The sequence below is a fragment of the Octopus bimaculoides genome, chromosome 5 (assembly GCF_046866305.1).
Source record: "Octopus bimaculoides isolate indiv1 chromosome 5, ASM4686630v1, whole genome shotgun sequence".
NCBI lineage: Eukaryota > Metazoa > Mollusca > Cephalopoda > Octopoda > Octopodidae > Octopus > Octopus bimaculoides.
In genome coordinates, this window is record NC_142932.1 from 87,444,037 (window position 1) to 87,470,249 (window position 26,213).

The 26,213-nt window shown below is 36.1% G+C and overlaps 1 protein-coding gene across 1 annotated transcript in view; it reads right to left on the minus strand.

Annotated features, from left to right (window-relative positions):
* LOC106876067 (uncharacterized) overlaps nt 1-26,213 on the minus strand; it is a 78,067-nt gene that overhangs the window by 37,177 nt on the left and 14,677 nt on the right. Inside the window, exons 2-4 of the mRNA XM_014924474.3 lie at nt 5,787-19,769; nt 3,669-3,881; nt 1,454-1,702 (exon numbers count right to left, since the gene is read on the minus strand). Coding sequence (XP_014779960.3) covers nt 1,454-1,702; nt 3,669-3,881; nt 5,787-19,769 — 14,445 coding nt within the window. The remainder of the gene's footprint in view (nt 1-1,453; nt 1,703-3,668; nt 3,882-5,786; nt 19,770-26,213) is intronic.

Genomic DNA, 26,213 nt, shown 5'->3' on the forward strand with positions numbered 1-26,213 from the left:
GCCACTGGTTACTGATATCTCATTACGCGTCTGTTATTGTTCCTCCTAAAGAGAAAGTGTGTGTGGGGAGAATCAGTTTACAATTTTCCCACAAAATAAAAAGGGGTGAAAGACCAGCAACAGGCACCGATTGTTCTTATTTGCACATAATAGTAAGTTGGGAAGAATGTATTAATAGCTAAAGTAGATTTTTTAGACTGTGATGTATAGATTAATTCACATATGGACGTTTAACGTATAAACCATCCCAAGTTAACAGGCTACTCTTCTATAAAGTATACGTGTGTGAATATGTGACTGGAGGTGTGTGTGAGTGTATATATATATATATATATATATATATATATATATATATATATATATATATATGTATATATATATATATATATATATATATATATATATATATATATATATATATACTTTATTTAAAAGCAGCAGAAATATAACAAAAAAACTGTTACTCTGAGTTTCACGTTCCCGTTCATCGGAGTTTTGTTATATTTCTGCTGCTTTTTTCCACCTTGTTGCTTACTCCGGTATATATATATACTACTTTTGTTATTTACACCACCTGTCCTCGTCTGTTGTTATTATTTGTATATTCTCCTATATATATATATATATATATATATATATATATATATATATATATATATATATATATATGGTTGAATATATTCTTAAGTCCACCATTTCGTCAATCGCAGCAGCTTCCAAGCTTCAACACTAATTCAGTTCTCAGATAAATTGCAAAACTGTTAATAGTTTTAAATAGGACATCTCCTGCGCGTGACTGGCTGAATGACTCGGAATAGGACAAGTGAGCGCAGCTGTTTATACGCTGATGATTTAGAACGACCAGCTGGACATTCAGTATGTTTTGGCGTAGGAAGCAAACACACAAACACAAATGCAAGCACGCAAGCAGAAATTTACACACACACAGGCACACACACACACACACACACACACACACACACACACACACACACACACACACACACACACACACACATTCACACACACACACACACTTAGAGGGACAGAAAGAGGGGGAGAAATGAGAGAGAGGGAAAGATAAGGTTTGTTGGAGAGACACATTACGATTTATTAGGTGAAAGCGATTGACATAAACATCTACCCTCCCCCACACACACATTAAGGAGAAAGGCTCATACATAAACACAGAGAAAGAGAGGAGAAAGATAGAGAGAGGAGAAAGATAGAGAGAGGAGAGAGAGAGGAGAGAGAGAGGAGAGAGAGATAGAGGAAGAGAAAGCGAAGAGAAAGAAAGAGAGAGAGAGAGATAAAGAGAAACATTGAAACGTCTAATGTTAAACAAGTAAGCATGGAATCAGCGACACCAAACAGGTAACGCCAAAACAACTGAGCAAAAATGTTTGTGTAATCCGTCTTATTTCTGTGCGTATACTCCGTCACTCATACTTACAACACTTGGTTACTTCTCGCCATGATACTTTGATACCAATTATTTCACACTCGTGTGCCAATGCATCGATGACGTCGCATGCATCGTTCTTCCATTGCTCCATGTCCCCAGTTTCACGACACATCACTGTATTACACATCGTATAATACTTCAGTAGATTTTCCCGCCCGAGTTGCAGCATACATTTACGGAAGCGAGTTCCAAACATATGGTCGCAGTACTTATGACCTTCCAAACAAGACTCATAGCCTGAAAATAAAAGGGTAATGGGTTAATGGGTGACCGACATAGGAAAATCATCGCAAACACATTTACACTTTCACTAGTTTCGCTAGCCTTGGTGGGCTTAGTTGATTAAATCGACCTCAGTACATATTTTAATATGTATGACTAATTCAATAGCTTTTTTTTTTTTTTGACCGAATCGCTAAGTTACAAGCAAACTAACGGACGTAAGCAAACCAACACTGAGTCTGAAGCGTGAGAGACAACCACAAAGAATAACACATATATACAGATACATAGATACGTAAACACACATACGACAGTCTTCCGTCCACTTTCTGTCAAACAAATTCACTCACAAGTCATTGGATAGCCCTGACCTAAAAGGCACTTGCCTACAGTACCGTGCAGTAGGACTGAACTCCAAACCACTTCTAAGTCACACGGCTATGCATGCTCCTATCATTTATTCGTTATTTATTTATACCATATTATAAATAAAATTTGCGAGGGGCTGCTGGAAAGTTCCTGGCTTTAAGGGTATAGTGAAAGGGTAGAGCTGGTACCTTTACAGGAGTGGTAGGAGAACCTATTAGAAGATAGGCAACAGATCTTGATAGTATACAATATACATCTTTCTCTTTCTTGCAGATTTAGCGCAAGATGGCAGCTCCTATAGTGAATTTTGGAAAAATTGAAATACGAGCGGCCATGAAATTTCTCTTTTTGGATGATAAAGAAGCGGCGAAAATCCATGGCAAGATGAAGGGAGTCTTGAAGGTTGGCTTCCCATTTTACTCTACAGTGAAAATCTGGATGCTAAGGTTTCGGACTGGTCATTTCGAAGTCATAGATGAACCCCGGTCAGGACAGTCAACTTCCTCGACTACAGAGGACAAAGCCGACGCTGTGCACGTCATGATTCTCGAGGACCGCTAGATTTCAGCTAAAGTCATAACTAGGATGCTGGGGATTTCTTGCTAAAGAGTTGGCCATATCATTCATAACATTGTGGGCATGAGAAAGCTATCCGCAAAATGAGTACCGAAATGCCTGAACGTAGATCAGAAGCGCTCCAGTGTCGACATCAAAGGCGATTTTTGACCGGTTTGCAGCGAGAGTGGCTGATTTTACGGCTCGTTTAGTCACCAATGATGAAACTTGTCTTCGTCATTATGATCCATAGACCGAGCAGCAATCAGTGGAGTGGTGTCACAGCGGTTCGCTGCGTCCCAAGAAGTTTCGGACCCAGAAGTCGGCTGGAAAATATGCGACTTTAGCTTCGAATTGGCAGACCACCTACCTTACTCACCTGACTTGGCTCCTTCCAACTATCAGCTCTTTCCACAACTGAAGAAACATCTCAAGGGAACGAAATTTCACTCCTATTTGGAAGTGATCGCTGCTACTGAGGCCTGGTTGAAAGCCCAACCTTCCGATTTTTTTACAGGGCTTAAAAAAAAACTGAAGGACCACTGCAATAAGTGTGTGAATTCGAAAGGGGAATATGTTGATTAAAATCATAATTAATTGATCCTTCTGTATTTTCTTTTACCGAAAGCCAGAAACTTTTCAGCTTCCCATCGTATATAGTTATGATTTCAATTAAAAGTGGTATAAGCTGAAGGTTGGATTCATTTACTTCGTTCACATTAAGCCAATATATTTTTCTCTTTAAGAATATGTTTATGTCCCCTCCTCCGAGAAATCTTCTTCATTGGCTTTTCGAGGTTTGATTTGGGGGTTTAACAGCAGACAAATAAACACCAGACAAATAAACCACCACCACCACTACCACACCAGCAGAGCAAGTGTTTGTTTCAGACAAATGAACAAATACTACGCGACTTCGAGGAGGAACTAAGAAAAAACTAAATAGAACTGATCGAAATTGCTAGCGAAATCGATCAAATTATGGCTAAACTGATCGATATGATGGAGGAATTTTGCCGATATAGTGGAAGAATTCGAATAAAATAAAATTTCATACCTTTCCAAGAATCATCATATGTCTTCACACTGCACATTATATTTATATCCCGTTCCTTACTTGGTAGAGTCAGCTTAATAATACGTCCTATCATTTCTTGCTTGCAGGAAACCTCAACTGTTTGCTTAGTAAAATAACAAATACATGTTTCTCTTTCAAGTAGTTTGAGCTTCAGAGATCTGGCTACATTGTCCACACTCTCTACCAAATAATCTAAGACAAAAAATAGATTTAAGTGAGAAAATGTGTACATATCAAAATGTATATGTTTACAGAAGAGTGTTTTTAATAAGCTATGATGTTTCTGTTTTAAAATCTCTCTTTCAACGTTTTAAAGAAGCAAAGGAAAATAAATTCTGCGTCCCCTGATTTTTTATTTATTTATTTTTGTTTCATGTGTCGGGTTCCTCGGTGTGATAAGATTATTACATGTTTGAACGTATAGAAATTTAGGGCCGTGTTTGTTACACAGCCTTAAGTGTCGGGATAGAGTGACGTGTGTGAAAAGGAAGTAGGTTAAATATTGAGTTATCGTATTCATTGGCATGCATTCAATTCAAGCCAGCTGTAATTGTTAGTTTGTGTATCTCGATTAAGATAGATTCTTTTATCCGCAGGTTACCGAATTGTGATCTACAGTTTCAAATTTTGTAACAGTTACTTTTGTTATCCTGTCCCGGTTAATTCTGAGTGTCTGGTCTAACCATCTAAGCCATCTTAAGGTCTTATAAAGTGTCAAATAGAGAACTGTACCACAAAACTGAATGCACCGGAGTGATCCTTGATGGTCCTTCAAACAAAATAATGGTAGCTCATTTGGCTAGGCCACACACGCAGAACATACAGGGGCAGGATACCAAAAGTTATATGAAAATAGACTCCACCCGGAAAGTGAAGGCCTAGACAGCAAAATACTACTTGGAGTACATCAGTTGAGAGATTCTTAGGACTGTAAATCATCTTACTGTGAAAAACTTCTCGTGCGTTCTTCTTTCTTCATTCTTCACTTTCACTGTCTCCCTTTCATCTTTTTTACGTTTTCATCTAAACACTTCCTCACTCTTTTTTATCTCTTCTTCTAGCAGCATAACATTTATCTGTCTGCCTGTCCACCAATCTATCTGTCTGTATGTCTGCCTGTTCACCATTTACCTATAAGTCAGGTAAAAATGCACTCGTATATCTGTCAATAGAGCGGGTATATTAATCGAAGCGTACAGTATTATATATCTGTCACGGCTGATCTTACCAATTGGTTTCCTACTAGGGGTTCAACAGAGCGTTAGGTAACAGTCCGATTATGTAACCTTGCGCTCATCAGAGATAGCCGTTATGAAATGAAATATGGTGAGCTTCATATTTCATTCTATAACCGCTAGCTCTGATGAGCGCAGGCTTACCTAACACTCCGTTGAACTTCTAATGCGAAACTGATTGGTAAGATCAGCCGTAATGGATTTGTTACATCGTACATTTCGATTAATATATATATATATATATATATATATATATATATATATATATATATATATATATATATATATATATATATATATATATATATATATAGTCGGACTAACGATTATGAGTTAAACGTTTATTCACTCTCAGGTTCATCTTTAAATTTTTTTATTTTAAGTGACCGGACATAGCTTCTTTGAACATGTTACCCACTGGAATGAATACATACATATGTACGAATGTATGTATATCCGAAACTCTATTTCCCAACTGAGAATATGTGTACTACGAATATGTGTACTAACGCTAATATAAGATCAGTATTAATATATTTGCTCATATTATTACTCCAAATTATTTAGAATACTCATCATCATATATGTATGTATGTATGTATGTATGTATGTATGTATGTATCCTCATCTATTTTGATTACTTGCTATGACAACTAAAGATTGTATCACAGAAACTTTGACAACTATTAGACCGAGGGATAGTTTGATTAAACAATTTTTTGTTATATAAATATTTTTGTGCTGAAAGTCAGTCAGGTATGAAAATGAAATTTCTAGGCTCTGTACTTTCAAAAGTCTAATACACTTTAAAATTTTCTCAAGGAGATTAGAATAAAGAAGAAAAAAAAACATTTATACTCACAAGCAGATTCGTTTTTGCGAAGAAAGGAAGCTTTTGTAAATCTCGAAGTTTCATATAAGTTTAACATTAAATTTGAATTGTCTTCCCATATATTTTTTATATCACTTCTTCTTATTGATGGAGTGACTATCTGCAAAAATCTATCAGACTGTTGTCTCAAAGATTTCATATTATTAGTTATACCGGGAGTTCCTTTCCTAAACTGCATTGTTTTTTCCGTAGGAATCTTTGGTGTGTGCGGAAGAGTACTTTCAGGATGTGTACTGATTGTAGTATCACCTGGAATATGGAATTTCATGATATCTTTTCGGTCAAAATGTTCAATCATGGAAGGATATCCAGTTGTAGCGTATGGTCTTCCAGTTTTTGTTGGTTTTTGATACTGATCTGGAGAATAACTAGCATGAAAGCGCTGTTTCTTAGAACTTAAAATATTTAAATGAGCATTAGGGGTTGTTCTATCCATAAGGATTTTCCGATCATCTTCTGTAAAATCAAGGACAGGTGTTTCGTATGATGGAATATTACTGTGTAACATTTCGGGAAATAACTTCTCTTTTTCATCTGTTTTTGTGAAACTTTTGTTAAATGTGCTCTGTATATGGATAGGTACCTCACTTGTTGATGCTCCGGGATCAATAGAATCTTGGTAATTGACAAAGCTTGTGTATTCTGGAAGTGGAATACCTTCATCGATTAAATCCGTTTCTAAACCAGGTTCTACTTTAATGCTGTATGGCTGCGTTATTTTATGAAGTTTTCTATCATCTCTTTCAGGTGATTTTAACTTGTGATCAATATCTGTGACACTACCTTCAGCTTTAGTGTGAGGAGTCATTGTTATGGTATGTTGAATAGGAATTTGGTCAGATTCAGTATCAAAGTCAGAAAATATACTTTCGTTGGATTTACCAGGATGTCGGAGAGAAACATTCTTGAGACCATTAAATCGTGACTTATCAACACTCTGTTTGAATTTTACAGTTGGAGTTTTAACAGTCGGGATTTTCTTTTCAATAAAGGGTTTCACATCTTGGTGCTTGGTCTGAAATAAATCCGAAGCAATTTCTGTAACAATTTTCTCTTTTTCTTTTGGAGCAGATCCCGTTAGTTGTCGGAGTGCATCAAAACCAGGAAAATGTTCTGTACGGTCAACATCAACCTCTATTGATGAATGCGTGTCTTGACTTTCAGGATGTGAACCTTTTGAAGTAAGACCAACATCCATTAGCTGACCGAATAATAAAGTTGAAGGAAGATCAAGAAGTGTTTTTAATTGCTTTTGATCTTGTTTCTTGTCTAATATTGATGAAATGCCTGAAAATGTTTGGTGTGGGGCAGAAGTTTTAGAAGATGATACTTTTGGTTTAAGAGATGAAAAACTATCCATCACATTTTCTTTGGGGAAGTCTTCAGATTTAGTCGATAGCACCTCTTTAGTAATACTGTCAGTGAAAATAACTGAAGATAAATCGTCAGTCCGTTTGGCTGATGCATTAATGGCAAGGTCTTTTTCTGTCTTCTGTTTATCGACTGGCGATCTAGTGACCAGAGACGGATAGGCATGAGTTTGTTCAGAAACCGAATGTTGTCCAGTCTCCTTAGAAGAAGAAAGACTAGTGTCATGAATCAGTTTCAATGTTGCATCAGTAGAAGTTTCTGTTTTCACGCCAGGCATGTCTATAGGCATCTTATGACTATCAACATAATTCTCGTCTGTTTTTTTTTGCGTTTCCCCATCCAATGACAAGACTTTACCATCTTTTGATGGTTCTGACGTTGAACTAACAAATTTCGGTTCACCTCTATCGACTTTTTTGCTTACGTCACCGTATGTTACTGCCTTTTCTCCTTTGATTTGTTTTGTTGCTGAAATCGTTATCCCGTCTCTGTCAAAATGCTTATCAGTAAAAGAGGTTTGATACAAGGTGTCATCGCTTATCTGGTGATCAGTATCTTGGATTTCTTTTCTAAAGCTATTATCTAATGGTGGTACCTTTATCCAACTTCTGCCGTTTGATTTAATAGTTGTCCGATAACCTGGATGTAAAAACTCATATCCACTGATTTCTCTGAGAATCCCATCACCAGATTTTGAATATGTGGTTGGTGTATGTTTATCTAACACTGATTCAGCAATGGAAGTTCCTGTCTTAGTTGGTTCAGAAAATTTTGATTTAACACTAACTTGGAAATCATCACTCACTTTTGTCGGATCATAACTCTTTATTCTATCGATATATTTCGATGTATGATGTGGTGTGTCATCAACTTGCATTGTATAAGAGCTTTTTATTCTATCTGCATCATGTGAGGTACCGAAAATGTTCGTTGGATCATAACTGATTATTTTGTCGGTTCCATGTGAGGCTTCATCAGTTTTTGACACATACACTCCTTCTTTATCTGTACTATATGGGCTAGCATCTGGTTGTGATGGATCGTAACCTCTCAATATATCAGTATCTTGTAAGGTACCATCTATATTAGTTGAACCATGCAACATGTCATATGTCCCTACAGGTTCATAACTCTTTGGTCTTTCAGTACTGTGATATATAATGTCAGTTTTAGGCGTTTGAAACATTCCCAACTCATCAGTTCTACGCCAAGTACTATCCAATGTTTTCGATTTCTCAGTATCATCCAAGCTAATATATTGTTTAGCTGACTGAGTAATTCTAGATTTGTCCGAACTGCTCACTGTATGATCAAATTTAAATTGTCTGTGGCTTTTCATTTTGTCTGTAACATGTGAGCTATCACCCATTACATTACTTTTAGAATCCTGTAAATTATCATCTGTAACATGTAATGTACCATGTTGTCTCGAGGACCCATCACTTTCCAGAGATACACCAGTTAGTTTCGGTATTCGATAACTAGTTAATTTAATACCATCATCTGTTTTCGTTGCTTCTCCGTGCTTTGATGTTTCGTTAAAAGGTAAGTCAACATCCGATCTAACAGTTTCACTACTTCTAAAGATACCCTTACTTTGTCTATTACCATCTGATTGAGTAGTTTCATATTTATTTAGACTATGCCAAGTATCATACTGGTGCGGTTCTGAATGGTTTCTTGATTCTGTTACATTATACAAGCTACCATTTGCTTGAGTTAATTTATGACTTGTTGATTCTTTTATTCTATACGAAATACCATCCACTTGAGACGATTCATATCCATGCAGTCCATCTGTACTATATGGAGTACTATCTGGAGATGATGGTTTGTGTCCAGGTAGTTCATCTGTATCCTGTCTTCTACGATCTAATTGAGACAGTTGTAGTCCACCTATACTTTGTAGTCCATCTATACTATGTGATGGGATGCTTTCGAACTGAGTTGGTCCATGAGTATTTAATTCACCTGTACTATAAGTAGAACTATCTAGCAGTGATGCTTCTTGTTCAGATAATCCTTTTGTAATATGAGAGATGTCATCTGTTTGAGTCGGTTTATGTCCATGAAGAGTACTAGCTAGTTCTGTTGACTTGTGTCCATACAGCTCACCTGTATCACGTAAGGTACCATCTAATTTAGAGAGTTTAGGTCCATGCAAACCACCTGTATCGTATGAGATACCATCTATACCATCTATTTGAATCAGTTCCTGCCCATGGGACTTATTAAATCCATCTGAAACACCATCTAACAGAGATGATTTATCATTAATAAGTCGTCCTGTATCATGAGAAGTACCACTTAGTTGAGTCGGTTCATATTCGCCCTGTTTATCTGAACCAATGTTCACGGTACCCTCTAACTGAACCGGTTCTTGCCTTTTAAATGCGTCTGTACCATGTGAAGTACCATATAACTGAGATTGATTATGCTTAAATAATTCACTTGTATCATGCAAAGTACCATCGATAGTCGGTTCATATTCATTCAGTTTACTTGTACCAACGTTCGACGTACCATCTATTTGAGTTGGTTCGTATTCTTTTGATTCATGTATACCATGCAAAGCATCGTCTACAATAGTTGATTCCTGCCTGTAGAATTCACTAGTAGCATGTGAGCTACCATCTAGTAGAGAAGGTCCAAGTCTATGCGATATATCTGTACTATCTAAGGTAGTGTTCAGTTGAATGGGTTTATGTTCTTTTAATTTATCAATACTAAGTGATGTGTTGAGTACCTGGGTCGATTCATTCCTCTTCGATTCCTCAATGTCATATGAAATATTTTGCAATTTAATCATCTCATGTCTTCTAACTTCATCTATACTATGGGAAGCATTATGTAGTTTCGCCTCGTGAAATATTTCTTTCTCTGGACCTTGTGAGGTATTGTCTGTATGGGACAATTCAAGTTTATGTGATTCATCAATGCCAAGCAATGCGTCATCTAGCTGAACTGGTGTGTGTTTATGTTCATCTTTACCCGGCAAGGTACCATATAACTGAGTTGGTTGTTGTCCTCTTAATTCTTCTATATGTTGCATAGTATGATTTACTTGAATCGGTGTATGTCCTCTTGAATCACCTCTACCATATGAAGCTTCATGTAATTGAGATGTATCTCTCAAGGTACTGACTGCTTGTGTTGGCTCCACATATATTTTTGATATGTCTGCACCAAGTGATGCGCCATCTAGATGAGATAAGCTAGGTAGTCGTTTTTCTTCTGTAGCCTGAGAAATACTGTCTTGCAGAGTTGTTTCAGATTTTTTTGATTTCTCCCTACTATATGAAGTACTGTCTCCTACATGAGTAGCTTTATGTTCATAAGTATCATGGAGTTGTGTCGATGATTCATAGCCATGTAATTTACTGCCACTGCTATATATGCTATCATTAATCTGAATTGTTTTAGGACTTCTCGATATATCAATATCGTGTGCAGTACCATCCATTACTGTTGATTTAGATTTCATTGATGTCTGTCTACCCTGTAATGTAACATATTTTGCAGGTGCTTCATATTCTTTTAATTTACCAGAACCCTTAATGGTAACATCTGTTTCAAATGGTTCCCCACTCTGTAAAGTACCAACCTTTGTAGTCGGTTGACGGCTTCTAGATTTATCAGTACTTTGTAAAATACCATCTAGATATTCATGGTGTTGACTTTGTGATTTATCACTACCTTGCAATGTGCTTTGTGGTTTAGATTCATGTATTATAAGTTCTTCGATACCAAGCAAAGTAGTATCCGATTTAACAATATCAAGTTTGTCTTGCAGGCCTGTTTTATTGAATGTCTTCACCTCTTTCCTAGATTGAAGCAATCCTAACGTTTTCATGTCTGGATCAGCCTTGATATCACGTGTTGTTCCCGTATAACTTTCTTTAGACGTTTTCTCACCTTGTTCAGTGATTAATTTACCTAGCACATCTTGTGTCTCAATTTTTGGGACGGAATTATTAGATGAATGGAGGAATGAGGACTGACTTTCTTGAAGCCCTGCTGTTATTGTTGGTAAGGCAGATCCTTCATAAGTTATAAATTTAGTGTTAAGTCCTAGTGAAGGTATTTCAGATCTAACTCCATGAGTAGATTTCTTATGAGAATCAAATGAGTCTTCTTTTGTTTTAAAACCGAGATCAGTTGGAAGTATTTTGTCTTCAGCTGTTTGTAAAATGTTCTCTTCAGTTCTTTCTCCAGTTACTTCTTGTTCAATAATATTTGTAGACGGAGAATCCTTAGCATCTGTTTGAGTTTCTTCAGTTGTCTCCATCATGAGTGTTTCGGGCTTCTGAAACGAATCGTGTTCAAAAAAGTCCAGTTTCGATGCTTCTGTTCTTCCAGTGATTCTTTTCTTTTCTTTATCTATATCTGATCCCTTAAAGAACACCTGTTTGTCAATGTCAATTGCTGGAACAGTTTCTTTTTTTACTGTTTCAGAAATTTTAACATGCTTTTCAGTGTCTTTCAAAGCAGTTGTCGTTTGAAGAACAGTTGGTTTGTGTGAGATATCAGGTTCTTCAACCAGAATATCTGGTAAGATTTGATGTAGCTGATGAATATCTCGGTTAATAGGGGAGGCACCCATGTGATGTTGATGTTCACGGTATTCCTCTTCTGGTGTATGGGGTATCTTTTTATCCTCTAACTGAGGAAATGACTCTCCGAGTTCTATCTCTGCTAATAGATGTTCACTCTCATCCATGTACGATGGTTGAGATTTTAACGGATCGTTTTCAGTGTCTTTCTTTGCAATGTCATCGATGTTTTTATCATCAGATAGTGATGTTGTTGGTTTAATCGAATGTCCGCCACGTCCCCATTTTTCTACAGTCCCTTCAACATGCACAGAGGTGTTCATGCTATCATCATGCACTTCATCTAAATTTTCACTGCTGTTCTTTTCGTCTCTCGAACTTTCTTCAGGTAAAAGATCATAATTCTCATCGTATATCAAAAAGTCATTTGCTGATGTTAGTTGTGGAATTTCTGTCGCATTTTCATCATCAGCCTGTACCATCTCTCCGCGAAATGTCGGGTCCTCATATATTTGGCTTGAATTGAAATCACTCCTGGAAATTCCTCCTAACTCAGACGAGCCATGTTTTGATACTTGGTGGTCATCCTTACCAAATGTAACTAATCTTTGGTGAGTGTTGTACTTCTTTATTTTGACAGACGTACTATCCAAATCCGATAAAGTTGGTTCAAAAGAAATTCTATCTAAAAACAATGACTGATTTCCTTGAGATTCAGTCTCTTCTGTAATATTGCTTATTTCTTTAAATCGACTTCCATCTATATCAATAGCATCTGATGTCCTAGAGATATTCTGAAATTGTGATGGATGTGAAGACGTCAGCGGAACACCTACGTCAACAAATTGTTTTCCTTGTTTTTCTTCGGAAGAGACATTTCGAATTGCATCTCCGTTATCCGTACTAGAATAAAGCCATTTGTTGTCAGTACCTTCTAAGTTACTTACAGAGACAGGTAACGATGATTTGAAAATTTTCTTCTGAGTTACAGAAAACATTTTGTGATCAATATATTTAACATCAGTTTCTTTAGCATCAGTTCTGCTCTCCTCTGTAGTTTTATTCCGATGTATTATTGTTGCCGATGTTGAAAAGACGTTACTTGGAGATATTTGAAATGTGTTTGGCAAGTTTTTCTCTGTTAAGCCTAATGGCTGGACAATGATATCAGAATAGTAGTTATTTCCAGAATAATGTTTTGCATCGCCATCGTCAATGTCTTCTGTTAACTCATTATCATTTGGCTTGGCAATATCTATTTCTTGTGTTTTACTATCATCTTCATCATCATTAATATCCCTATGGCTTTGTAGAATTTTTGCTTCACTGCGACTGTGTTGAAACGGCTTTGCTCTTCTGCGACTGTGTTTTGAGTGCTTTCCTTCCCAAAGACTATCATGCGAAGGTTTTCTATCTCCTCTAGAACTGTCTTGAGAATGCTTTCCTTCCCAAAAATTACCATGTAAATATTTTTTCTCTTCATGGCTACCTTGTCCTTGCTTTCTTTCTCTACGATTGTCGTGTGCGTGTTTTCTTTCCCCATGGGTGTCTTGCAAGTGTTTTCTTTCTCCATGGCTGTCTTGCAAGTGTTTTCTTTCCCCATGGGTGTCTTGCAAATATTTTCTTCCCTCATGGCTGTCTTGCAAGTGTTTTATTTCCCCGTGGTTGTCTTGCAAATGTTTTCTTTCCCCATGGGTGTCTTGCAAATGTTTTCTTTCCCCATGGGTGTCTTGCAAGCGTTTTCTTTCCCCGTGGCTGTCTTGCAAGTGTTTTCTTTCCCCATGGCTGTCTTGCACGTGTTTTCTTTCCCCATGGGTGTCTTGCAAGCGTTTTTTTTCCCCGTGGCTGTCTTGCAAGTGTTTTCTTCCCTCATGGCTTTCATGTAAGCGTTTACCTTCCCCTTGACTTTCGTATACTTTTTGGAATACATCATGTGATAAATATTTATCTAATACAACTTGATCAGATTTCTCTTGAAAATCACTACCAAAGATTCCTGGTTTATCTATGTTTATGGTTCTACTCATGCTCTTGATCTTTTCTGTATCTTTATCGATACTAGGGGTCTGTTTTTCTGGCCTTACCCGACCGTTTAAATTCATTTCATCACTATACTGGGTCAATAAATTTGAATTGTCTTTCATTAACCTATTTTTTTGTAAATTTGTGTTTGTTAAATCTGAAGATTCTAAATGATTTCCTTGATTATCAAATTTAGTGAGTGTACTCTCTGGAACACTGTTGTAAGGTATTTGAAAAGCCTTTTCAACTGGGTCCAGTTGGCTGATATCCACTTCCCCTAGGTAATCGTATGGGTCATATATACTCCCATGATAATTATATACGTTTTCATATTGATGATTCTCAATAATATCCGTGAGTGGACTTCCGTTTTCTGTGGGATACTGTATACTCTCTTGATCATTAGGACCGAGAACTTTGCTGTTTGGTCCTCGAGAATTTGTATTTATATCGTGTTTCTGCTGGCCTTTATCTGCTTTGCCATGAACCCCAAAATGAACTCCATTCTCAAAGAGTCCAGGACTATTTTCATCGAAGTAATTTTTATATTGTGTTTTATGCAATTGTTCATCAACTAACGGATAACTGTTTTCGCTCTTATGGCCTTTTGTTAATTCATAATCAGAAAAGTTTTTGTGCAGTTTTTGGTAATCCATGCTATTCATATTGTAGTCCTTATCATTCAGAAATGCAGTTTTCTCCTTCATCCTGGATTCTTCATAAGCTAATGTATCGTTCCACTTTGGATTTGAAATGCCAATATCGAAACTTGTATCCCTCCAGTTTTTATTATTTTCCTCAAATGTATTGGTTCCAAAATCTCCAGAAATACTTTCATCTTCCAATGGCCGACCACCAAATTCTGGTGTCCCCAAATCCTTATTATTAGAGTCTAAACCACCCTTCAGATAAACTCCTTCTAAAGCGATTTGTGTGTCATCATGAACATCAACTACACTCAATTTCTTTTTGCTCTTTTGCATTGCTAGACCAATATCGGTAGCTTCCTTATCTGTTTTCTTCTCATACTCGTTTCTCTTAAGAATATCTACTTCATTTTTGTTGTCCCACAATGGAGAACTACCAGATCTATTAGTTAATTTTATATCAAATTCATTCAAGGTTTCATTTGGATCTGAAAGGTTATTATGAGCATTGGTTTTATAGATGTCACCTTGCGAAGATTTATTGGCAATTTTATCTATTTCGTCTTTTAAGTGATAATATAACGGTCTGTATTTTTCTGGTAAATTTCCATTCTTTAGAAGTTGATAAATTCGCCAATATTGACGAGGTATATCTTGAGTCTCTATCCCACGTAAAGGACTTTTTCCGTTTCTCCATATCATTTCGGAGCTATGAAAATCTCTGGGCAAATAGATTTCCCGATTTTCTTGACCGAGAATCTGACTTTTTCTGCCAGACGAGGTTCTATAAAATTCTTGGTCAGATCGAACCCCTTCTATAGAACGGATGGAAGCATCATCTGACAATTTATCACGGTTACGTAGATGACTCTTGAAAAGGCTGGAAGTTTTCTTTTGCAAAGTATTTTTCAGACGATTCTCGTTTAATGTTCGTTCACTTTTCGTTGAACCTAATAATCCAGGTGTATCAGCGCCTGTAACAAGTATTTTATTATGCAAACTGTGTGAACTTGAAGAAATCAACTTCCGTTTTTTATTGCGATAGTTTAATTCATCCGCCATACTAGTGGAGTCCAAGTTGCTATCCTCGACTGAATCATATGTTTCGTCAGGGTTTAATGGAGATTGTCCATAGAGAGCACTTATTGAATTGTGTGACATTAGTGGGTGGTTGACTTTTATTCTACTATTGTTGTGGAAATCACCAACTGTATGGTTTAATTTACTTGGCTTATTGCCCAGCACATAGAAATTGTTCAGATTATTTTGCTTATTTGTGTTCATTGTGTTTACTCTTTCCGATGTAGAAAATGTATCGTCATTATCATGCGACATTCTATTATTGTCGTGTTTGGATAAGCGCTTTTTGTACATTATATCTCTGTACATCAGCGGCAATTCTTCATTTTCGTCATCCGAATCGATTCCGTATAGTCTATCTTGGTATAGTTCAGTGGGAAGCTGTATCTTTGTTTTCAATTGATCGAATTTTGGATAATGATAGTCGCCAATAACATGATCTCTCTCAATATCGGGAAATTCTTCTTGTGAGCCGCTTATTTCCCTGTAAACAGGAGACATCTTTTCATTATTTAACTGAATATTAGATACGGTCTTATACGAATCTTCTCTGCCTCTCGCCAAAAGTGGATGAAATGCTGGCTGTTTATTTGAGTATTCCATATTTTCTTGCACTTCTTCTCTTTCTTCATCTAGTCTTTCATTGAAATCATCTTTATCTTCGCTGTGTGTATCTACAAAGTTTCGAATATCTTTTAAGGTATTTAAATAGACAGGATTTAAAGAATCAATGGGATTCATATCTATATTGGGTGATTTATACTTAATCGTGTTGATCACTAGGTTATGATTCGACTGACTATATTCAGCAGAATCATCATCGTCATCATCATCTTTCGTATTTGACACCACAGTGAACACGTTCGGAATTCCATGTAAGTGATCAAGTCTGTATTCGTCAACATCTTTTGGATACTCCAAGGGTATTTTCCGGTATCTGTTGTCATCTTCAATGGACTGGGAATCGGTTTTCTGGGAATCTAATATATTTGTGTTGATGGCATGTATACCTCGGATTACATTATTATTTTGAGGTAATCTTTCTGAAAGATCTTCTTGAGGTAAATGACCGGAGGTTATGGTTTTATTTTCAGTTGATTTTGATTTCTTCAATAAATTAATGCTATCACCTTCCAAAGTCGATCCATTTAATGTCCAATCAATGTCAGGAATTTCTACGACTTCTCTAACACGGTTACCAAACAGTTCAGTATCAGCTTGGAAGTGAATATTTGGGTATAATTTCCTAAATCTTTTCCTCATAGAAATGTTACTATTTCCAGTGCGACGAACGTTTTTGAAAGGATGGCCAATGTTTTTGTACCTAAATTTCTTTTTTATTTTACGCCCATTGCTTTTGTAACGGTTTGTAACAGGGCGTGATTTGTTTACAAGTCGGAAACGTTGATCTTTTCTTAGTGATTTGCTTTCCGATATTCCTTTATGGTAATCTCCAGCACGTTGGCTAATTCCTCTACTGGGCGTTCGGATGTTGAATATGTTATCTTTAGTTCCTAATTCAATCAAAAGATTATTCAAAGAATTTTTCTTTTCACTTGATGGCCGCAGGGGCTTCAAAGATGTTCTGTAAAGTTGATTAGAACTGTTTACACTAAAAGATGGTCGATGACTCTGATCAGAACTATTTAAACTAAAGGAAATATCATTAATAGAGGTTATAGTTTTGGTGAAATTGTTACTGCTGTTGTTTGATGATTCATTGCTTTTTGTGATATTCAGAGGTTTATATGAATGTTTATTTGAGGTCTCGTTTAAAAATGAATACGAGTATTTGTTAGACATTTCAAGAGAACTAGAATTACTACTAACGTTTATTTTAATTGTCTTTGCAGATTGCTTAGGTTTATCTTCAGGAAAGTGTTTACTTTTCTCTATTGCTGGAGTGGGTTTTATTGTGCTTATTGGTTTTTCTCCATCATTATCTAGTATAACTAATATTCCATTTGATAATGAGTGATCGGCTTTCATTATTGGACTAGCTTTTTTACCTTCAGTAAAGTCTTCGGCAGAGGATTGTTTGAATTGATTATGTTCTTCATTATCAATATTTTTCTTTGTCTTTGAGTCATTATCTAGTACGATTAGGAGAGTGTCAGGTGAATCACGATTTTTGTGGATATTTTCCGGCATTTGTTTTTGATTATCTTGCTCTTCCGATGTTTCTTCCACTGCGTTCTCTGAGGAGTTGATATTGTCATCCTGGTCGTCATCATCTTGATCATGTTTCAATTGACCTAAAGGTACAATCGTACTTTCACCGTAAAAATGGTTCACTTCATTTACTCTACCTGTATCAAGAGCAACATCTGACCCGTGCATGCCTACATATGAGGGTGGTTCTTGGTAATCTGTCTCGTCTCCTTGCTCTTGCTCTATAGAAGTGTTTTCATCAGAGCTATCTTCGTTATTGTCCTCAACATGTGTAATGGGATATTGTTGATAATAATCCACTTTGTTTTGCTGATCTAGTTGATCGTTACCAGCATAAGGATGATAGTTATATTGAAACCCCCCGGCAATATCCATTGAATTTAGACCCGGGGACAACGTGTGATAGTAAGGAGGGGAAAATTGACTTTGTTCACTTTCTGAAGTGTCTTCCGAGGAATCTTGATCTTCCTTCCTAGGAATTGGCATATCTTTTCTACGGTCGCTTGAAATCATGACAAACTGAGAAGGCTGACCAATATTTGCACGGAACTTAGACCAAGGTGGTGTTTCTCTGAGCATGCCATATCGGTTTTGTCTTCGATTTACTCTGAACTTATTTCTAAAAGTTTTAAGAGGAAGGTTTTTTGAAGGTAAATGAAGTTTTCCTCTTTGAATTAAACGTTTTTTCTTTTGGCGCCGATTAAATTGTTGAGTAAAATCGTATCGAGGTGTCCGAAAGCTTGGACTCATATCATTGTAATTTTTAGCTCGTATTGTAAAGGTGGCAGGGAGTCGGGTTTGAGTCTGCTGATGAGAATCATACTTGTCTTTATCTTCTGCAGATGATTTCTTTATTTCGTTATCTACATCATCTTCGTTGTCTGCGTTTTCATCTTGTCTTTTTTTCGCATTATTTTCATCGTCTATTTTGTTTTCAGACGAATTTTCCTCTTCTTTTTTAGTCTTAATATCAGCTTGTGATGTGTTAGGAATATCTCTTAGATATGGCATATTATTTTTGAAGGTAAATGATCTTTGTTGTTCAAATTCGGGATAAATCGTTTGATAAGAAGAGCCTCTGTAATGGACGACATCGCCATTTTGATTAAACATAAATGCATTTGGTTGATGTGTTCCGGAATCTATCATATTTGGAGAAGTCATGACAAGAAATGGTTTTCTATTTTTTCCTTTCTCACGTTGGAAACTATCGAACTTTTGCTGCATAACTTGTTCCTTTTTATGTTTCTGTGATCTTTGATTTTCTTCCGGCGAATATCTATAATCTTTTTTGTAAGATTTTAGAGGATGAGATGTGCTTCGATAACTGGGTTCATTCTTTAAAGAAACGTGTTTGTCATTGTGCATCCCATCTGTCCAAACATTCAACAACGTGGTATTTCTAGAAGTTGGAGTATTTGAGAATCTGTTTGAACTTTCAGTTGTTGCTTTTTCAGATACATGACTCAGCCCAGTCACATGACTTGTCTCAGTATCCTGATTTAGCTCCGGTACTCGACTTATCTGATGAATATGGTTCATTTCATTTTGAGTTTTTAATTTAGCTATCTTGCGGTTTTTAAGCATTAGACGTCGAATAAACTGACGTTGCTTAACTTTTCCTAACTTTCTAAATTTTTCCATTTGTCCAGTTTTTAAAAGTAGTTGCCTGTACATTTGCAGGATGTCAGTCTTCTTATTGCGCATATTCAACCGACCGTTTTTGTTTAAGGTCATAATTTTCATTGGTCTTTTATAGTTCTTTGCATTTGGCTCTTGCCGACCAACGTTTTTCTCTGTCGAATTTTTCCCATTCACCGTTTGTTTATCTCTACTATTCCTCCTAGTATTTCGCAAAGAACTCATTGTATTATAATAACGTCTCATGTTAAATTCTTGTGAACTATCAGCGCTTTCTGCATGAGTTGAGGCTGGATTTTCGAAGAACGTTCTCTTCGTTGATTTATAGCTGTCTTTCTTGCTCTGAGACCCTTGGAATATTTTTGTCCGATAATTTAGATCATGCGGGATATAATCTTGTGTGGCAATATTGAAGTCTTTTGAATCCTTGTTAAATGCAGACTTATTCCAGTTTTTTCCATCTCCGCCTGTAAATTAATCGAAGCAAGATTTTAGTCATAAAAAATACGAAGGTTTATATTACGATCTTGTATGTATGTATGTATGTATGTAATACTCATATGCCTGATTCTGAAGTACTGAGCATTGAAGTTCACATCCGTAAACACAGACTCGTTAGATAGGCCTTGGCATGCGACTAGATGACAGTAGAATTCCAAAACGAATCCTTTATGGCGAACTGGTATTTGTATGGGATAAGCCAAAATTACATTTTAAGGATTGTGTGAAAGATTCTGACTGAATGCAAGATTGACACAACTGACTGGGGAATGCGAAGGCCATTCAAAATAGACCTCGCACATGATTCCAGCAAGATGGGGCAACTGCTCATACTGCAAAAGAAACAATGCAGTTGCTACGGCAGTGCTTTGGAGAGAGAACAATCTCCCGCTACGGCAATATCAACTGGCCTTCACGTTTCCCAGACCTGACTAGCCCGGATTTTTCTTGTGGTGATATTTGAAAGAGAGGGTTTACGTCAACAAACCGGAGACCCTGGTGCAACTGAAGAAAAACATCAATAGAGAAATCAGAAAAGCGGAGTCTGAAACTCTTGAGAGTGTTATGGTGCAAGTTTTGGAAAGAGCACGGGCGAGCGAAGCCGAAAATGGCTGCCATTTAAGCGATGTCATTTTTCATATGTGATGTAGCGGTGTTACAAAATTTGACTTGTGCATATTAATTTTCATTATGTCCTTTATATTGTATTAAATTTTTCTGCATTTATTTGTAAAGTTAAAGAAGTTATTAAAAATTAAAACCCATCAGTGGCTTTTGGGACACCCTGTATCTACATACAAGCATACATGTTACGGGTACTGTCGTAATATTGGGTGCTATTTTCTATTCAAAATAATTCTTGATAAGATAGACAAAAGGCCTGAAATTTGGGGAATGAGGCTATTCGATTATGGCGACCCCAATGCTCAACTGGTATTTATTTATCGACCTCGAAACGATGAAGGCAAAATCGAATTCAGCGGAATTCGAACTCAGACCGTGAAGCCGGAATAAATGCATCGAAACATTTTGTTCGACGTGTCAACGATTCTGTCGGCTCGCCAACTTCCTCCATTATTTCAATAATGTTGCCACATATGCGTCGTGTGTGTTTTACAGTTATAGAAGATCCAGCGATTATACTGGTTCTCATTTTTTTTCTGTGTGTGTGTGTGTGTGTGTGTGTGTGTGTGTGTATGTATGTATGTATGTATGTATGTATGTATGTGTTTGTATATAGATATATATATATATATATACATTTATATATTATATATATTTTATCGGATGAATGTATGTTCGTCCTTTAATTGGAATTTTTTCCTTAGATTTCTAATGTCTTTCCTTCATACTTTACAAATAAGCGTGACTGGAATAATAAATATATAAAGTCCCTAATATAATAACTAAGATAAAAATCTATGTATATTTTAAACGTCTTTTTATTTTCCTTAAAATGTTACCAACTGAAGAATACAAATTTGACCATTACGATATTCGGATCTATTTTAAAACGGGGGCGCCAGTTTTCATTTATGTTTTATGTAGTGTTTTTGGTACGGAAAGACTTTCAAACTTCGTATACTTATCTATTTTGTGTTATAGAACAGAAAAATATTTTTGTATTCGAATTTATTTCATGTAAAAAATTGTCTTATTTCGATAATTTCTACTAATCACTGACGTCTATTCAGTTGAAAACAGTTAGCGCTGTAACGGTGTATATCGTATTAATCCCCTAACCCTAACCCTAACCCTAACCCCAACTAGACTGTTAACCGTAACCGTAACCCTAACCCTAACCCTAAAACTAACCCTAACTCTAGAATCCGAACTCTAAAATTGTTACACACATAGATACGCACAGCGTAATTTATTATATAAACAATATATGCGTATAAATTACGATTAAACCGGATGAAATATATCACAGGGAATAACATTTTTATGACCGCCCAGCAGTAACTCTATTCAGCTGAATAGACGTCAGTGATTGGTTGAAATTACAGAAATACGACAACTTTAACATGGAATAACTTGCGAATTCCTTTTTTTTTTTTGCTAAGAAGACTAAGAGTAAAAGATGTTTTATATGACACATTCTACCAGTGTCCCAAGTTTCAAAGTGTTTCGTTAGTGTTTCGTTAAGAAAATATTGGCACCCCCGTTTTAAAATAGATCCCGATATTCTATTTATGAATTTCTTGGTCCATTTGTAAGAAACAATGGTATAGGAATATGAAAATGAAAACTAAAATCCATTTTAACATCCAGTCTCCTTCACTTCATAAATATGAATAAATTTGTTGAACTTTGTTTAATAAGTTAAGGCATATACTGATTATTTATGTGTGTGTGTGTGTGTGTGTGTGTGTGTGTGTGTGTGTGTGTGTGTGTGTGTGTGTGTGTGTGCGTGCGTGTGCGTGCGTGTGTGTGTGTGTGTGTGTAAATTTAGGCTATAAAAATATATACCAGCTACGCTAGAAAGAAGAATCAACTCTCCAAAGCCTCATATTTCTCACTATAAACAAAACACGCACAGTTAATGTAGTGAATATAAGAAAAAAATAACCCTTACCTTTGCAAAAACACAAAGAAAAGTACAGTCGTCTCAGTATCAAATTGGTTTCACCTTTAGTGCCAAGCACTTAGGATTATCATCCGAGCTTACTGCATATAACTATTTTTTCAAAATATATACACTACACGCGCGTCTGTTCGTTTGGATGACCCCGCTACATTCAAAAACGAACAATAGTGAGTAAGTAAAATTTAGAAACTAAGATATCATTATTATTATAAATAATAACAATAAAGTGGCCTGCAAGCTTAACCAATATAGGTTAATATACATGAAAATTTAGGGTGTAAAGAATATACATCATCTATGCCAGAAAGAAGAGTCAACTCTCCAAAGCCTCATATTTCGCACTATAAACAATTGCATATTGGTTAATGATATCTTATTATATACATTGGCGCAGGAGTGGCTGTGTGGTAAGAAGCTTGATACCTAACCACATGGTTCCGGGTTCAGTCTCACTGCGTGGCACCTCTTCTACCATAGCATCGAGCCGACCAAAGCCTTCTAAGTGGATTTGGTACACAGAAACTGAAATATATCCAAATTGAGGGACTGGAGCAGGTAATATCCAGCCTATGTACGTTTCCTACCTGGTAAATTCACCCATGTAATGATTACTCAGATAACTACTCGTCTGGCCAAAGATATCTTAATTATATGAAGGTTACATTGTCGTTCGGCAATCCCAATTTAACTCACTGATGATGTGAATAATCATTTGAATCAAGACTTGATTGAAATAGACATGACTGCAAAGACGAATACAATAATTCTACAATGATAACTAAGAGAAAATCTATGTATTTCTAATGTCCTTTTTAGTTTTTATATCAGCTACTGACGAATACAAATGCTACTGTTACGATATTCTATTTATGAATATCTGAGTCCTTTTGTATGAAACAAATTGTATAGCAACATGAAAAATAAAAACTATAATCCATTTTCACATCTAATCTCCTCTATTACATAAATAAATGAATTTGCTGAACTGTGTTTAATAAGTTAAATCACATACTGATTATATATATATATATATATATATATATATATATATATATATATATATATATATATATATATATATATATATATATATATATATATATATATACATGTATGTATATATGCATGTGTATGTGTGTATGTATACAGATGTGTGTGTATATGTGTGTGTGAGTGTGTGCGCGCGTGCCATATTTATTCCCGTTCACTGTATTGCCTTTTTCCTTTCGGGAGGCGGGGGTGGAGCGATAAATAAATTGCCAACATAGTGCTGGTACAAGCTGAACTCAAATCTCTTGTTATAGAATTTTCGATTCCTTTGTCTCGCTCGAACTTAACTAATTGTTCCCCACGCTAACCCTGTTGTCACATGTTTCGTTCAGTTTTCTTAAATTCATTTAATTACGTTTTTCCCTCCAAACTTTTCAACTAAACAAGAATGACTTCTTTTAAAACGTACTTCCAGGCAAATGTGGCAACAAAACAAGTTATTCCACTTGCTTTCAAAATATTTATACATGTATCAACTAAATGAATTATCTCAAACATTGGAAATTATTTTTAAGCGTAAATCGCTTTTGCGACATAATTAAATGCAAGAGTTAGCAAGCCGGTTTAGCAGTACCTCTCTTCTTTAACGTTGTCTCTGTCACTCGAGACTTGGTTTTTGCTCAAAATGTCATTCCCTGCAATTCATTCTGCGGTCCTCTTATGTTCTGAGCTGACAGCTAACAAGATGTCTTTTAAGAAAATGAACGAAAACTGTGCTCTCATACTGAAGTGGTATGAACAGCTTTGAACAGCTGGTTTGCACTGATAAGTTCTATTATCTATCACAACATACGAGGCTTTAAATTGGCGATTTCAGAACTTGCTTTCGTTTTATTAGTTGTGCATATGCATGTGTCATGGGAGAAGTTGAAATGGCGGGATAGAAAGAGTGTTGAAACAAAAAATAAAAAGTGTTAAAATATAGAACAAAACCTATTTCAATGAAAAAAAAAACAACAAAATATTTCGGTGACATGACAAGTTTTTTGTTGACGCTGAAGACTTGTGGATGATAAAGTAAATACTGAAGAATATCCATGTGTCACTACACCAGGTTGCTTTATGGATTCTTGTAATGTCATAAGCGGTTGTAAATGCTACTTTGCTTTCTCTGAGTGATGACGAGTGAAGATATTTAATTTTTATTTTTAAATATATTCCTTAATATTTATCTTAAAATAAATAATTCTACCTAATTTTGGCACAAAAACTGTAATTTTGAGTGGAGGGTATAATTCCCCAGTACTTGACTGGTACATTATTTTATCGGTCCCAAAGAATGAGAGGCAAAGTCGACCTCGGCGGAATTTGAGCTTATAACGTAAAGAGCCAGAAGTGCCGCCAAACATTTTGACCGATGCGCTAACGTTCCTTCCAGGTCGGAGGTTCAAGAATAAATAATAATAATAATCCTCCTTTCTGCTATAGGCACAAGGCCTGAAATTTGGAAACGGAGACTAGTCGATTATATCGATCTCAGTATTCAACTGGTACTTATTTTATCGACTTCGAAAGGATGAAAGACAAAGTCGACCTCGTTGGAATTTGACTGGACAGAACGTGAGAAAGAGAGACTGAATGAAATTGAACAGAAGTGGAAGCAACAGGAATAGAAGAACTAAGGTGTGTTTTTAGAAAGTCTCAAAGTGGAAAACTCCAGGACTTGACCGGATCCCTAACTTTTGGCTGAATTTTTTGACAGAAGTACACGAAAATCTCGCTGTAACTCTAACTGATGTCGTTTAGAAACCAAAGTAAATACTTGCCTGGTTGACTGAAGGAACTACCCACCTACTACTAAAAGCTGATGATACAAAACGCCCGAAGAATTACTGACCAATAGCATGTATCAACACCACTTATAAGATCTTCACATCCATAATAATTAAGGCAAATAGACCAGATATAGTTGTCAAAGATCATGAAGAACAAAAAATGCTTTCTAATTGATGTATCAATACCAGCAGATGACAAGGTTTCCCTAAAAGAAATGGAAAAACTTTCAAAATACAAAGACCTGGAAATAGAGGTAACTCGAATGTGGAATCTAAAAACAGAAACAATTCCTATCATAGTAGGTGCCTTAGGTATAATAAAAAAATATTCAGACAAATATATAACAAAAACACCAGGACTTACAAATATATAACATACAGAAAATTGTACTACTGGGCACTGCACACATCCTACGCAAAACACTTTCAATACAGTAACCATAAGAGCATCACAGCAAACCACAGCACATACCCAAGGCACACAGAGCTGGGCTCGGTAGTGAAGTGAAAGCACGTTATAAAAATAAAACTACTGAACAATAATAATAATAATAATAATAATAATAATAATAATAATAATAATAATTATAATAATAATAATAATAAATACTCTCATGCAATATCAGGCACTGGCTCTCAAGGCTTCTGATCTTAACTGATTGGAGGTGTCATCATGTACATATTTTGTCTTGGTATACAGCAAATATTCCCTTGGTGGCTGCTGATATATACATCTCTGATCACGAGCAGAAGTAGTGGGGGCGCATCACAGTAATGTGTTGAGAGTAATTCTTTGGGGTTTGAATAATTCATCTCTGGAAGCATGGGTATTCTGTTCAACGTCCTTAAACAACCCTTATTCGGGGACTTTTTGAGCGGGGTGAGCTACTCGGCCAGAAGAAAATACTAACTGGGCCCCACCTGCAAGGTCATGCGCTGTTTTATCTTGATATGAGATTACCATGTCGCGCATATATCGTTGTGATTGATGCATG